General features: G+C 40.8%; 1 protein-coding gene across 13 annotated transcripts in view; it reads left to right on the top strand.

Annotated features, from left to right (window-relative positions):
* ctnnd1 (catenin (cadherin-associated protein), delta 1) overlaps positions 1 to 12329 on the top strand; it is a 32525-nt gene extending 20196 nt beyond the window's left edge. For 9 of the 13 annotated variants that reach the window (XM_013273016.3, XM_013273009.3, XM_025908035.1 and 6 more), the window contains 12 exons: positions 1845 to 1962; positions 2104 to 2260; positions 3070 to 3087; positions 3405 to 3470; positions 4965 to 5092; positions 6996 to 7146; positions 7296 to 7491; positions 7623 to 7807; positions 8522 to 8569; positions 8873 to 8955; positions 9727 to 9781; positions 10278 to 12329. In XM_013273016.3, coding sequence (XP_013128470.1) covers positions 1845 to 1962; positions 2104 to 2260; positions 3070 to 3087; positions 3405 to 3470; positions 4965 to 5092; positions 6996 to 7146; positions 7296 to 7491; positions 7623 to 7807; positions 8522 to 8569; positions 8873 to 8955; positions 9727 to 9781; positions 10278 to 10336 — 1264 coding nt within the window. In that variant the 3' untranslated portion in view covers positions 10337 to 12329. The other 4 variants (XM_013273014.3, XM_003448035.5, XM_013273015.3 and 1 more) reach the window with 4 other exon arrangements.
* Positions 12330 to 12402: the final 73 nt, after the last annotated feature.

Here is a 12402-nt window from a genome sequence, read left to right as displayed (position 1 = left end):
AAGACTCTAATTACTAGTACATATAAACACTTCTGGGTTAAATGTCAGTTATATATCAACATCAAAGAAAAGAAAAATTACCCAGTAACTGAGCTATCAGGAAGTGAGGGTGGGGGGGCAGGAAGGGAATTTCAGAGTTTACAGGGAGGGGGCAAGCAGAGGACAGTGGGGCATTGACTTTTCTACTATAAACAGTATGTTCAGGCCTGTCTCTCTGTTATCTGGGATTTCCCTCAGCCATAAGTCTAATTATAAAAAGGTTACTCGCAGGTGTGGAAACGCATCTTATCTTGAGGATTAAAAAAGTTCAGTATTTACAGAAATGGTCTGGACAGCATCGTCAAATTTCAGCCTGACATTACGCAGGAGATGCCAGAGCTAAACAATCTCTTAAAAATTGGGCGGTTGTACTAGCATGTTGGTGACATAGTTAGAGCTGGGTCACTATGCCCTTTGACCCAGACAATTGTAGGACAAGTTGTAATTGGCCTTCCTGCAGCCAAACTCTGCAATTTCTCAGCTCACGTTGTTCAGACCAGCTGAAGAGTTGAGCTCACGCGGAGTGGGAATGCCAAGCTCCTACAAGCTTTTGTCTATGTTATTCCACTTAACAACATTCAAACAAACAAGAATGCTCTCTTCATTGTTGCCAAATAGACAGGGAGTGTTACTTGTGCAGAGATTTTGTGTCAATGAAGCTTCAGTTGCACTGCTGGGTTTAATGGTTAATTTAAGGTCATTATGAGTGCAGTTTGTTTTGCCTTAATGGATATGTATATACGCAGCAATATGAGTGCCTTAATTATAGTATAAATTCTAGCCAGTTTTGGCCATGTGGTAGCCACTATTATAATAGTCTACATATGGGCCATTGAAACGATGAGTGTGTCATTTCTGTTTAAAGCAGTTTTTGTTTTTTTTCAATTTAAGACTTGTAGGAGATCTTTGACAGAGAACTTGTTTTCTGCAGAGTACTTAATGACTATATTTACTCAGGAAATTCCTCTTTAAGTTTTAATACTGAGATGAATATTTTCAGGACTCTCTGTGACTGTAAATCTAACCTTTAGTTTCACTTTATGATTTCGTGTCACTTCACTGTTGAACTGTAAACGACAGATGGAAGGCAGAGTTAAACTTTTATGGCTTCAGAAGTCATGCGGGCATATCGTGAACAGTGGCACACATGTTTAATGTCTGCCTTATGTGTCTTCTTTTATAGCAAAGGTTAGTGAAGAGGGATTAAGGTCAAACACTACTTTATTTATATATGTAAATAGATATCTTCTTGCTTTTTTCCCCGTTTGTTTGAAATACGTTTAGCAAATTTCAAGCGTCGTTTTTTGGAAACCGGGACTCTCTTTTCGTTTCCCTGCCGCAGTCCTGATTTGATTCAGTCAGCATTTTTTATTTTAAATGTCTGCCTACCGCAGCATGTAAATAAACTTCTCAAACTATGTAGTGAAGTCAGATGAGTGCCCTGTGCAGTGAAAGAGAATGTGTCCTGGTATTATGTGAAAGGGTGTGTCTGCCGACGGGAAACATAAAAGACGAAAGGCCACGACACTCAGTTTTCCAGCTCTCTTGAATCTTTTAAGTGCAGCTGAGTCAGAGAGCAGTTGAGAAAATTGGCCCAGAGATGTAACTCGATCTTGTCAAACTGTACTCTCTTTGTAAACTAGTACATTTAACAGGAGTTTCATTCAAACTTAATGGGGGTGTGCTCGGGCATTATGTACTGGAATCCTTTTGTAGTCACTATAGCAGACTCCTTCCTCTCCCCTTTAACCTCTTCTAATCTGCATTCTTGTTTCTCCTCTTCTTAACTTTCCTCTCGGCTAAAGAAATGTGAGTTCAGAGCGAAGTGAGGCGAGGAGGAAGCTCAGGGAGTGCACGGGATTGGTCGACTCGCTCATGTACATTGTCAAGTCCCAAATTGACTGTAAAGATGTGGACAATAAGGTATGTGGAATCCCGATTGATTAAATCCTTTGACACATTTGTTTGATCCTTGTTGCTTTTGTGTGTTCATTAACATTTACCTGTGAATTTACAATGAGAAAGGCAGCATTTTGATTCTTAACTTTCTCTCCATCTCTGCAGTTGACAGAGAACTGTGTGTGTCTGCTGAGGAACCTGTCCTACCAAGTGCACCGTGAAATCCCCAACCCTGAGCGCTACCTGGAGGCCACACCAAACCACCAAGGCCCCGCCTACTCCAGCAATAAGGGCAGTTGCTTCGGTTCCCGCAAGAGCAAAGGTGTGTGCCCTAGACAGACAGAGATAGCGTAGTTTTCATTCAGTATCGAGAGCATTTGGTGAGGTCACATCATCTCACTGAGCTGATACTTGCACATACACACAATCTTAGACAAACACACTTACACAAACAAAGCCAGTCATCAGCACAGGAATGTTAACCCCTCCCCCCCCTTAGAGAAATCTTATCCTCTCTTCAGCTGCTCTGTTTGTGTTTCACCGAGAGTATTGATTTGTTTTTGTCAGACTACAGCCCCAACTACAATTTGCTGGCTTTGTATTACAAAATCAATTGCAACAACCATGTGTTAATATTGGTATAAATATGTCAAATGTTTAGTTTTTTAGTTTTATTTTTTTCCCTTTATTTCTGATTTGACTCTTTACTTTTAGAAGATAGTGACTGATGATATAAGAGTGAGTGGTGAGGTGGTAGGGCAGAACTTAACTCGGGCTGCTGCAGGTGAGGTATAGGGCAGCCCCCAGGTAGTTACTTTGTGTTTGTAGCTACTCTACACTTTGAGTGCTACTTGTACATTTTTAATACATCTGATGTACAATTTCATGTGAATATGAAATTAATTGTTTGGTTTGGGCGTTTCCCTGCATTTGCTTTATTTGGCCTTCATACATGGCATGTCACATGCTGATTCTGTGTGGTGGCAGTGCTGCTTTTGGGGTGTAAACAGGTGTTTACGGAGTGGCTCAATTATGGCTGCTTTCCTTTTTACTTAAATGCTCTCTTCCTCCTGTTCTGCTGCTCTTCTCTTTCTCCTCCCTGCCCTACATCCTCCTTCGGCCTGGCTGCAGATGAGTGGTTTTCCAAAGGTAAGCTTTCTTTACCTGGCTATGCACTTTACTTCTGCTTTGTACTTTTGTCTTGGAGTAGGAGCAGTAGGATCATGGCTTAGATAACAAATGTTTTACTAGCACTAACATGCCCGATTTCTTAATAGCGGAACACTCGTAGAATGTGCACTGTAGTTTTTAAATCTTCGTGTTTGCCCTGAACAGCATGTGTCTAACCAAATCAGAACACATGTACTAACAGTGCATGTGTCAGTCTGAAACAGCCATCACACTCAGAGTCAACAGCAGATTGTTTTGACATTTTTGTTGATGTTAATGTTTAATGTTGCTTCCAGGAAGGAAAGATGAGGATACAGCTGATGATACAATAGACATTCCAAAAAGGAACTCACCTGCTCAAGGTAAGCAAAGGCTCTATGAACACCTTTTACTGAATTAAGCCTTTATAGACATGTAGTTCAAAACACTGAACGTGTTGTGGTGACAGCGGTCTCTCATTCAGATGAAATCCACCTTTAGATGACTGTTTGCTACAGCTCCATTCACAGGCAGACACGTAGAGGATGTCATAGTACACCTGAGTTATCTCTTATTTGTCACAAATGCCAAGTAAACTTGGTGGTTTTTTGACACCAAATATGTTCCTTGTCAACTGATAAAGCGCTCAGACTTCTGAAAATGTAGTTTGCTCTGGCTTTGCTCTGGCTTTGCTACTGCACGCGCAGTTTGATGTAGGCTGTACCTGCTCCATCCACATGGACTTGGAAGACCTCTCTTCTTGATTGCAAATGGCAATAATGCATCAGTAATCGGTGATGCATTGTTTGTAGTATACTTTCTGTAAGTAGAATTTGGAAACAGAATTTTGTGACATATGACTGTTGTTGCTATACAGCTTAGAATAATCTACAGGACAAAAATCTAAATCTGGACCATGAATATTCATGAGATGATGTCCTGTTGAGCAGAGTGGTCATGTAAGGGCAGCCAATGTGAGTGCTAAAAGAAAGACATGCCTTCCAGCAGAGGAAGTGGATGAGGACAGTAAGGAAATGAGTTACAGACTTTGCTTTTAGAAGTGCAAATTTACACCAATTCATATTTGTAAGTTTTGCAGATTTCTGCCTCTCTTGTCCGTTTTGATTTCATACGTCGTCATAACATGCTTCTGGAAAGATCTGTTGTTGTGCACTTTTTCATGGGAGATTGATGAGATTGATTCATGGGAGCAGTGGGTGCCTGTTGTTTGCATTCATGTGGAAACAATCTCACAGACAGACACACACGGGATCTCTGCCATTTTCTCTGATTGGACTCACTGTGCTTTAAGAGGCTTTCAAGACACCACAACAGAGATGTTCTCTCTATCACAGGGTTTGGTGTAAAGGAAGATTTATTAGACTTAATGGTAAATGTAGGTGTCATAGTGGTCAGGCTCCTCCTGTCCTGGTGTGTCTCTGCTTATTCTCCATCAATCGTCTCTGCTGTTTTAAGAGTTAATATTTGGAGTAAGATCTTCTGTCCAAGGCTTTTAGAGCTTAATGAGCAGACAGTTGGGCACCATTTGTTTTGTCTCTACTGAAGCCTTTACCAAGTGTCTATCGGCTTGATGATAGTATAGAAGTTTGCTGTGTTCTTATCTGGAGGCTGGTATAAAGAAAACCGTATGTGTACTTGGATAAAGATTAGGTATCACTCCATCTTGATACCACATTCAGGAACACTTATCCTCTTTGATTTTCAAGAATTACTGCTTAATACATCCTTGCACATGTTGTTCAATAATTAATATGTCTGTATTTTATACTCCTGAAAGATTATTTCTTTATGAAGGACCTGTTACATTATCAATGTTCCCATCACACACGTGTCCACACTCTGCCTGTTTCCTGTAGGCTATGAGCTGTTGTATCAGCCGGAGGTGGTTCGCATCTACATGTCTCTGGTAAAGGAGTCCCAAAACCCCACAGTGTTGGAAGCTTCAGCTGGAGCTATTCAGAACCTGTGCGCTGGACACTGGAATGTAAGAACTGCCATCTTTTTTGATTTTACAGTAGCAGAACTTTATGTGCTAAGTAGTAAACCAGATTGGGAAGTCGGAATAAATGGTGCTGTTTTAGCATTAGTCATTGCAATCAAAGGTTATTTCAGGAACATTAGTAAACACTCTATGTGAGGATTTCTATTAGATTTGTCTGTTCTTAGAGGTTATCTGTGATGTAACATACAAGTATTTTGACTTTGTGCAAATGAGAAAAATCACCGTGGTATTTGTTTAGTCAACACTCCACCTAAAGAGCTGAAGTATTAGTTTACTGGTTGATCTACATTCCTATGCTAACATATGGCCTAAAGCTACAGGTCAAAGCAGCAGAAACAAGCTTCCTCTGAAGGTTGGCTGGGATCAGCTTTAGAGAGAGGGTGATAAACTCAGTTATTTGAGAGGGTCTCAGAGCTGCTAGTTCTCTTACATCAAAAGCAACAACTCACTGGATGGTAACAACTCATCCAGTCCACACATGCAAAAAAAATCAAAGCATAGGTGTCCCTAAATTATTATGTGCAATAATTAGAAATGACAGAGGGAAAAGTATTGAACACCTGAAGAAAGGGAGGTGTGGAACATCATGACACGCCTGAAATCTATCAGTAATTAGAAAGCAGTTCTGCCACTTAGTCAAAATTAAGATCTGCTCATGATGAGCTGTTGGAGCCAGAAGTGGAGGCGCCATCATTTCACCATAAACAACCGCGACCAAGATGTTCCCCACAAGATTTCACACAGAAGAGTGAAAAGTTGTCAGAGAGCAAAGGACCACTTGTGGAAAGCTACAGAAAGACCTGGAATCAAAAACATGTAATGCACTCAACTGCCATGGCATGCATGCACTTTCACCACACAAGATGCCGTTGCTGAAGAAAAAACATGTTGAAGCATGCCTTCTCTCAAGTTTGGTGAACAGCATTTAGACAAGCCTGTGAAATACTTGGAAAATGCAGTCTGGTCAGATGAGACTAAAATGGAACTCTTTTGATACCATAATAAACACCATGTTCAGAGGTCAAAAGGCACTGCAACTCCACCACAACACATTTTACCTGCTGCTAAAATGTGTTTGTCAAATAAAATAAACTGAAAAACACATATAAATGCTACAGTATTCTGTGATGCCATTATTATTATTATGGGGCTGTTTTTCAGCATATGGTACTGGCACGATTCATATGATTGAAGGAAGGATTGATGGAAACTGAGATATTCTTTATGAAAATCTGCTGCCATCTACCAGGATGATGAAGATGAAATGACGGGGGGATATTTCAGCAAGACATTATTCCCAAACACAGCCAAGGAAACTGGTGGTTTGTTTCAGAGAAAGAAAAATAACGCTGCTAGAATGGCCCAGCCAATCACCTGACCTCAATCTAACTAAAAACCTATAGAAAGAAATAAAGCTCAGATTTTGAAACCTTCAAAGACTGTTTGTGTGGAAGACTGGCACAAAATCACACCTGCAACTAGTTTCTCCTTACAAGAGACATCTCGAAGCGGTCATCACCAACCGCTTTTGTAACAAGTATTAAATGAATTTCAGTCGGTGTGTTCAATACGTTTTGCTTATGTCATTTATCATTATTACACAAAATTTAATTTATGAACATCGATCTTTGATTTCTTTGCATGTGTGGAGTGGATGTGTTATCAACATCTGGTGAGAATTTCATATCAGTGACAGCTTTAGAAATATATTTACTTAGAAAACTGGTGATGTGTCCAATACTTATTTTACCCTGTGTAAGTAGCATTTGACAGGCAACGGTGACCCACTGAGTGAAAAGTTTGTTAAAAACCAAGCACGAGATTTAGCAGCAATGGTCGTCAAGATGGTCTTCTAAATCAGTAAAAGCACATTGTGTGTCTGTAGTATGGCAGATGCATCCGTGGCTTGGTGCGCAGGGAGAAAGGTTTATCCATGATGACGGAGCAGCTGGCTCATAACAACGACCGCGTAGTCCGAGCCATGTCCGGAGCCCTTCGCAACCTGGCCATTGATGGACGAAACAAAGAGCTACTAGGTGAGACATTTAACTCTTTGTGTGACTGAGCTTCAGTGAAAATGGTTTTAACCAGAGTTTTAAAAAAAAAACAAACTCCCCAGCTTTATTACATACCAGTGTCAGTAGTTGTAAGTATGTTGCAATCTTAATCTTCCCTGTGTTGTCAGGTAAACATGCGGTGCCTAACTTGGTAAATAACCTGCCTGGTGCTGGTCAGAGTCAGCCAGTGCGAACAGTGTCAGAAGAGACGGTGGTGTCTATACTGAGCACGCTCCATGAGGTGCTGGGCTCCAGTCTGGAAGCAGCCAAGACCCTCAGGGCTGCGAATGGCATCGAGAGACTGGTGCTCATCAACAAGGATGGGTAAGCAGTGACAGATGGCTACAGAGCATTTGTATAATTTTCTGTCCAGGTTTTAGAGCATCTTGAAATTGCAATAACGGGTTATTTTCCTAAATTGCACCTTCCTCCCTCTCTGTGCCTCTCTTCTTCAGTAATCGTTCCGATCGGGAGGTGCGTGGAGCCGGCCTAGTGCTGCAGACAGTTTGGGGCTACAAGGAGCTGCGGCGCACTTTGGAAAAGGATGGCTGGAAGAAGACAGACTTCATGGTCAACTTAAACCCTCCCACCAACAAACCCAATGGATATGAGGAAAGCACTCTGCCGCTTATAGACAAAGGTCAGTGGTAGGAGCCAAAATAGCCAACACTTTGCTTAAAAGGTTTCAGTGTAATGATTGTTGCCAGTCTTGTTTTTAAAAAGTAAATTGTGTAGTGGTGTCAGTTGTTATTCACATTGGCATTTTAAGTATCTATTCAGAGTTTCACATAAATTCCTTCTTAGATCTCTCTAAACTCGAGTCTGAACGATTCCTCTGCATGACTGCAACTCGGAAGTTGATTGTGCAGAATGATAACAGGCTGTTTGCAGATATGGAGTTATTCATCTCAGCCAACTTTGGATTCATTACATTTACAGCTTTACCGCATGGGGAATTTTCAAGAATAGTGAAAGCACATTTGATCTGCACTGCCTCCCAGTCAGTTTGCATGTTTTTGTTTTTTACTGTGTGTTGGACCCTCCTGACTCCTCCCTGAGTACTGAGGTCAGGTTTAAGGTATAGAAGGGACCGGGCCTCCTGAAGTGTGTGGCACTTTTTGTTGAAATGTCAACACAGGACATTTTTATTACCGTTTTAAAAGCACAGTTTCATTCTTTGAATTTCAAAGTAGACTGAATCTGGACATTTGCTTTTACTTAGTGTTAGTTGTGGTGATTTATTTAGTTTAATTTTTTTTACCTGTAGAGCAGTTTGGTCAGCATTCGTTGCTCGTTCGTATTTGTCTCGACTTACATGTATTTCTGACTGTTTTAATATTTCTCTGACACACAGGTGGCAAAAGTGACCGGGACATGATTCCATTGAATGACATGGGACCAGGCAAGTGTGCAAACACAAAACACACAGATACAATTGACAGAAGAGCTGTCCAACATGTCTTTGCTTTTATTGGCGTCAAGTCATCACTGACTTCCAGCTGCTGCCTTTATGAGTCAGCACAGCGGACCATCTGCCTCTGTCCCTAGGATCCTCCTCTGTCACACTAACCTACTGCATGTTTTCCTTCACTACATCATAAATCTCCTCTGCGGTCTTCTTTTTCTCTTTCCTGCCAGCTCCATATTCTACGCCCTTTGTGTATTTATTGGAAGTACCAATTAAACACGTGCTTCTCCTCTTCAGATGCCTACTCCACACTGGACCAGACGGGGAGAAGGAACACTCTGGATAACACACTCGGACCTACTGACAAAGATTTTGATCAGGTATCGGCCAACCTCGTGACACACACTGACACTCCTCACACCTTTGCCTAGAGACATAAGCCCGCATGTCTGCACCTTTACTGAGAATTTACTGCCTCACTCCTAACATGCACTTTGCTCTTTGCTACATACTCCTACATCTCTCTCCTGACCCCAATGTAATGTAATGCTTCGCTTAATTTTTAAAGTTATCTAGCCAATCCACACCTTGTTGTTGTTTTTGATTATAAATGGAATATTTTGGGGTTGAGGATAGCTGATCCGAGAAGCCAAAAACACCAAGCTGTGCTGTAGCTGCAGTGCTTCATCTGATTTTAGGCGCCATCCAAGTTCAGTCTGCGCACTCACAAAGCTGCTAAAGTTGTTGTTCAATGAATCTAAAGGTAAAAAACAATTAATCGTGTAAATTTCACACACTGGTTTCCCAGAAAGTTACCGTGTGAATGGACATGTTCTCACACACACCCACAGGCAGCATGTTGATGCATGTCTCGGTACAGCACAGGAGTTGATATTTATCTTGTGCGTTATTTCTCACCCTTGTCCCCTTTTTCCCACCTTAAAACAGGACCTAACATTTCACTAACATGTTGCAACTCTTCTTTCTTTCGTCATCCTGAACTCCCTCCACTTTTCCCCCTTCTGTGTCTACTCACCTCCTCTTTGGATTTTCACACTAAACCCTCTTTATTAACCCACTCCTTTGGGCTCTTCTCTCTCCTCATCTTTCTCTGTCCTTCTCTCCTCTTTCTTTTTGTCTCTCTCTCCCAGGGAGGGATGTATGGGGAGAGGCAGGCCTCCTTGCCTCTAATGGATTCTTACGATGGTTAGGCTACACCCACTGTGTCACACTGCATGTCACCGCATGGTATGTGTGTCCCACGGGCTGCTCTCACAACTCACCGCATGGCCTAATATTCGTTTTGTAGTAAGATTTGTGACTATTTGTGTGTTTCTAATTGTGACTTGGATTATTAATGAGCTTCCATTGTACTATTTTTTGGACTGTTTTGCTCCCCCTGCTGGTGAAAAGTGTCAAATCTTTATTTTTTTGTGGTTCCCTGGGTCTGATATACACATATTATTTTTTTTGTTACCTCTGCTTTGCACAGTGTGTACATTTTTTTTTTTTTTTTTTTTTTTTTTTTTTGTCCAATGTTAAGTAACATTTTTACCCACACCCTTTATCGTGTATTGTATTTTTTAATTAATCTATTTATTTTTCTTTAAAAGTGTGATTCTTTCCGCCCAGGCATGGTGCCTCACCTGTTAGCTGCTCCATGTTACCCGTTCACACGTTTGTACCTCTTCTTCTCTTGCAGAAAAACTGATAGTGTGCATAACAAGACGACAGCCTCCTCCCACTTACTGCCCTTGCTGAACTGACAATGGGGGACTACCGCTACACTACCGACATGACTAAACTTCATCCCTTACACTCACTCTCTTGCAGCTTCTCTTCCTCCCTCTGTCTCTCTGTTACATTCCTCCATTGCAGTTTAAACACTCGAATGAAACCATATGGAAAACTGACGATGCTCTGCATTCCCTGTGGACAGCCGGATGTGACACTACGACCACTTGACTCCAAAACCACTCCATCAGCACTACAGCTTGCTTGGACAACACTAATGCTCTCTTTCTTTGAGACTGTGGCTTCTTTGGTATTTTCTCGGAGGTCAGAGCAAAGACTAATTAAACTAATTAAAAAGGAACTGTTGGAATCATATCAGGACACTTTATGGTGAGATTTTCCATAAATGGCTAACACACTCTGTTTTGAAGAAATCGAGGGAATGTGTCATTGGTTTTCTCTCTCTCTCTCTTTCCTTAATGGTCACACACTACAAAATATGAGTAATTTCCTACCGGTGGGATCTTGTATTTATCTGTCTAATTAGATATGTGTACAGCTTCTGCTTCTGTTTTGGTAGCGGTTGTTCCTCTACTCGCTTCGCTGTGTACTTTTCGTTGCGTACGCGTGCCAAATGACACTGCTACTGCTGTGACTGCCACTGCTAACGCGCAACAACATGGCACACTCAGACTTTTCTCCAGCAGCTACACTGAAAACTTGTCATCCGCTTTGTTCTGTTGGCATCTTGTGTTGGTGACAGCCCAAACGTGCGCGGGCGTGCTGCTTTTTTCTGCATTTGATTGTGATGATCCACAACTGTACAAGGTTAGTTATACAGCCAGGAATAAAGCAGACGAATGATTCTCCTCCTCCTTGTTGGAACAGACGGCAGAGTCTATTTCTAAAGTGATCTTTCTGTTAAATGCATCCCCCTTTTTCTTGGTAATTCTTAGTGGATATTTCAAGGATCCGGCGGGTGCATTTCCTTTTATCTGCAGGTCCATAATCTTATGAATGTGTACATATGCAAGATTGTCTTTAATCGTGGGCTAACTGGAGTGCCTCGCTTATTCAGGATGGGTCTCATGGGTGTGTCCAGCGTGACCTGGGTAACTGGTCAAGTTGTTTTTTTGTTTTTTCACAGCGGCATACAATTTGGGAGTACTGTATGTAGAACTCAGAAGTTTTTATTCTGCGAGAATATGTGATCTTGTATGTTATTGGATATTTCTTTAAAAAAAATTAAACTCTTGAGTTCTGTATAACTTACTGCTTCACAAATCCATAACCTGCCTGGCTTTAAGACTACAGATCGACACAGTGCTGTCTGTTTTTTGCCCACATTTCTTTAGTACGGTGTTTGTTCTGAAGAGGAATGCTTATTCTTAGTGCCGAGTGAGATGTAGATACTTGCTGCGTGGATGATTAAAAGAAGCACTACGGGGTTGTAATGTGTGATTTTTCTTTTCTTTTTTAACCTCCTTTTTTCATGCCAGTTGAAATATGACAGCCTCCTTTTCTCAAATTAACAAGTTGTCTTCTAGATTGGGCTGACTGACTGAAAGATGAAAATGATAGCGAGCGAGGGCTAGTGTTAGAAAAGGAGGCATAGACCAGAATCTGCTATTAGATAAAATCAAGAAAAATGTAAAAGCACATTTAAACTATATATACAAGAGAATATTTGTTAATTTTAATGGTTTTATGTATTATTATTTTTTATATATATATTGATTTGGGTTTAATTGTTTTGGGTGCTCTGGGTGAATGCATATGCAATCTTTTTTTTTTTTTTTCTTTTTGGTTTGATTGAAAACAGTTTGTCTTAATTGAAAGCAAAACCAAGTTAGCTGAATAGAAATCCTCCGACACCATCATCAGATACACTAATGGGAAGGAAAAAACCAGATTGTTGACTAATGTAATCTCTTTGCCTTGGCTCTTAAAGTTGCACATTCTCATTTATGAATGAATTATGTAACTAGCAATAATGTTTTTAATAAAAAAGAAAATTATTTCTTGGTGCCCGTGTTCTCTTTTGTCAGATTCTATTTTTTTATTTAATTATTTTTTTTTAAATGGGAACAAGG

Source organism: Oreochromis niloticus, linkage group LG6 (genome assembly GCF_001858045.2).
Source record: "Oreochromis niloticus isolate F11D_XX linkage group LG6, O_niloticus_UMD_NMBU, whole genome shotgun sequence".
Taxonomy (NCBI): Eukaryota; Metazoa; Chordata; class Actinopteri; order Cichliformes; family Cichlidae; genus Oreochromis; species Oreochromis niloticus.
This window is presented reverse-complemented; position numbering and strand designations above follow the sequence as displayed.